At 50.9% G+C, this 3,120-nt stretch overlaps 1 protein-coding gene across 2 annotated transcripts in view; it reads right to left on the minus strand.

Annotated features, from left to right (window-relative positions):
* Window positions 1-1,966, minus strand: part of LOC126570457 (suppressor of hairless protein) — a 12,632-nt gene extending 10,666 nt beyond the window's left edge. For both annotated transcript variants that reach the window (XM_050228217.1, XM_050228218.1), the window contains exon 1: window positions 712-1,966. In XM_050228217.1, the coding sequence (XP_050084174.1) occupies window positions 712-993 (282 nt within the window). In that variant the 5' untranslated portion in view covers window positions 994-1,966. The remainder of the gene's footprint in view (window positions 1-711) is intronic.
* Window positions 1,967-3,120: the final 1,154 nt, after the last annotated feature.

Genomic DNA, 3,120 nt, shown 5'->3' on the forward strand with positions numbered 1-3,120 from the left:
GCATCAGATTTGGATCGAACATGTCAGCATCATCATTGATGCCAATCATTCAGCAATAACGGGATCGTTGGGTAATATCCGCGACATAATTTTACTGCCACCGTCTGTCCGGATCGATGAGCCAACCGATGGTGAGAACAATCTATGATTTCACATTTTCCTCGGTTGTTAGTGGCAACTGGTTTTTTTGGTCAACAATCAGGTAGTTGCATCCGAGTGGTCCGAGCCCCAAGTGCGTACGTCTGCTCATCATGCTCTATGATTAATAGCCTCACGCAGCATGAACCTCTAAAGCAGCCAAAAGCCTTTCTATTGTGTTCTTTATCCAATCACAGGGAATGTCTTCCATCGAAACTACCGAAACCGAAGAAAGATGCGACAACCGTGGGAGCAGCTTGGGAAAAGATTTGATGTTCGGACACGAAGCCCCAGTGTGTTGATGACAAAACAAACGAAAAATCATTAAAAACAACTCATCGCTTCGTGATCGCCGAAAGTTCGTGGAGGGTTCGGCGGAGTGAAACCAGAAACAATCAAGTGATTAGCGGTACACGGAATGTGCGGAAGTGGGACCCGCTTGGGAGATGATGAAAATATGACCCGAAATCAGGTGGCTGTTGGACGAGTGACCGAGGGCGAAAAGAGGTTGCTAAAGGGTCATTTCATTCAACAGGGGGACATCGGACTAGTTTCAAGGAAAGCAATAATTACCTTCGCATGCAGTATGACAATGACCATGTTGTTGCGATCGCGCAGATACTTTTCCATTGCCTCGCGCGTTAACCGTCGTTCCTCGATCTGGCTCCGGAAGATGGGTGAGGCCGCTGTCGAGCCGGATGTCGGCGCCATTCCGCCGGCACTGTTGTTCGTGGTTCCTACCGGTATGACTGCTCCACCACCGCCACCTAATCGCGGCAACAGGGCTCCACCGTGGTGCGACGGAGGGCTTGGAGGGGCCTGACCATAGCCCGGGATACCGTACTGATGTGGCATGTTCGTGTAGGGGCCTCTGCGCCCCCCTTCACCGCTAAATACTGTGCGCTTTTCGTGCGTTCGTCCGTTCGGTGCTTCTTTCTCAGCGCTATGCTCTTCGCTGCTGACGAGGACTCATACCGTGCAACGTGAACCCTGTCGAGTAATCGCCTGAAATTATCATCTCTCGATGGCCACGACCCCCGGGACGAGGGGTGATCCAAGAAAGATCGCTTCACCGTCGTTAACCTCAGCGAAATCACTTCAGAGCAACAACTCTTGACACATTCCCCGACGACTTTGTTATTGTTTTGATTTACGTTCAATCGCGACGAACACACGCGACACGCACGCACAAAGCCGAACGAACGAACGCTTGCGGCGTCCTCCAATCAGACCGAACTAAAGGAACCGAGAACCAACTTCTGTGTCGATTCAGCCCGAACGATGGGATCACTGTTATCACCGCAGAGACTTCACGGTATTCACGGGATACGCTCGGGAAGTTTGCAAAGGATGCTTGGATCCTTTGGTGAAACACGCTGGCAACACTCACAACCGTACACACATGCACAGGCACACAAACACACGCACAAGCTAAACGAACCAAATTTAACAAATCCACTTAGAACGATGAACGGCCATCGGGGGTTGCACTTTCCGGATTTACGCGATCCTCCACTCCCCGGGCATAGTAATTACCGGCCACTTTGCTGAACCCGGCCGTCCTTGCATCGCCTCACGTCAACCATGAGCGCAAGCGGAGCCTTCCTCACTCACTCTGCGGAGGCTCCTTTTCACACTGGGCTTGAGGCGGGCGTACGGTAGAAGGAGTTTATTGGAAGCGAACACGAGCAAGTAAACAACCACCTCGCTGCCAGCCAAAAGGTGAAGAACGCAGTCCTGGTCGCATTTTTGTTTGCCGGTTTTCGGTTTCGGTTTAATCCCAGGGCGCCAGTCCGCCAGGCTGCACAACGCACAAGCAAGAACGACCGCCAGCCAGAGCCGAGTTTTTGATTTGAGTTTTGCAGCTGCAGCATCAGTTCCCTTTGCCCGTTTCGTTTCTACTCGCACCGCGACCGGAGGAGGCGCACATCTCCAGTCGTCTCGCTCTATTATCCGTTAGCCGGGCAGTTGTCTGAAAGAGATAGAAAGCGCTCAAAAAGAGAAACGGTTAGCGTTTACAATCACGGGTTGAGTTATGTAGTTGTGCGTGGTGTGTCTGTTTTAAGCGACAACGACATGAGACATCGCATGAATGACATCTGTGGCCAAAGTTGAACAAACGAATTCTTTCGAATTGATTTGTGATAAATGGCGACCTATTTAAGGTATGGATTGCGTCCAGTGAAAAATGCTTTTAATGTGTGAAACAACTCCACTGGGTGGCTAAAACATAACCCTCTCCAGTACAGAAACAAGTTTAAAAACGAGTCAGAGGGTAGAGAAAAAATCAAAAATTAAATTCTCTTCGTACCGACACACAAACCCATCGTGGTTCCAAGCGAAACCGGGTACGGACACCGGGTAGGAGAGCGCAAAAAAGGCGTGGGAAAATATCAGCCACCTAGCACATGTCCCTTTAGGGGCCACCGCCCCCTTCTGATCACGCACTGCACTCATCCTCAACCCAGGGAGGCGCGAGTCATTGTGTCTCGCTTGCGTTACATTTATTTGTTCTTGTACCGCGGAGGAAAACCGGTCCGCACCGTTCCCGCAGGATACCAAATATTCCACCAAAAATTTAGGACTGGCGCAACAGGACCACATTTCATACGTTGCACATTTTACAGTGGGACAACCGCATCATTTAGGCGCCCAATCGGCGAAAGATGATGAGGAAATGGCCTCGTACACCATCGCCGTTCCGTTGCGTATGCGGGCGTCCCGGGTGTGTGGGTTTCCTAATTTGTGACCCGGGAAATGTGCAACCTTTCCCAAGAGAAATGAAAACATCCGTCGGTTCTGGTGGCAAAGACCAGTCCGGGCATGTCCTGGAACGTCGCGCCCCCGGGTGCGCAACAATTGCAATGTAACGGTGATGTGTTCGGAAAACAAGAAAACAAAAACTACTCCTTCGTTTGTCCACCCGCGCGATTCCCTCTTTTTTCTCCCTCATGAAGGCAGAGGAGAAGGCAAGCGAAAAAC

This window comes from Anopheles aquasalis, chromosome 2 (assembly GCF_943734665.1).
Source record: "Anopheles aquasalis chromosome 2, idAnoAquaMG_Q_19, whole genome shotgun sequence".
In the NCBI taxonomy this organism is placed as follows: domain Eukaryota; kingdom Metazoa; phylum Arthropoda; class Insecta; order Diptera; family Culicidae; genus Anopheles; species Anopheles aquasalis.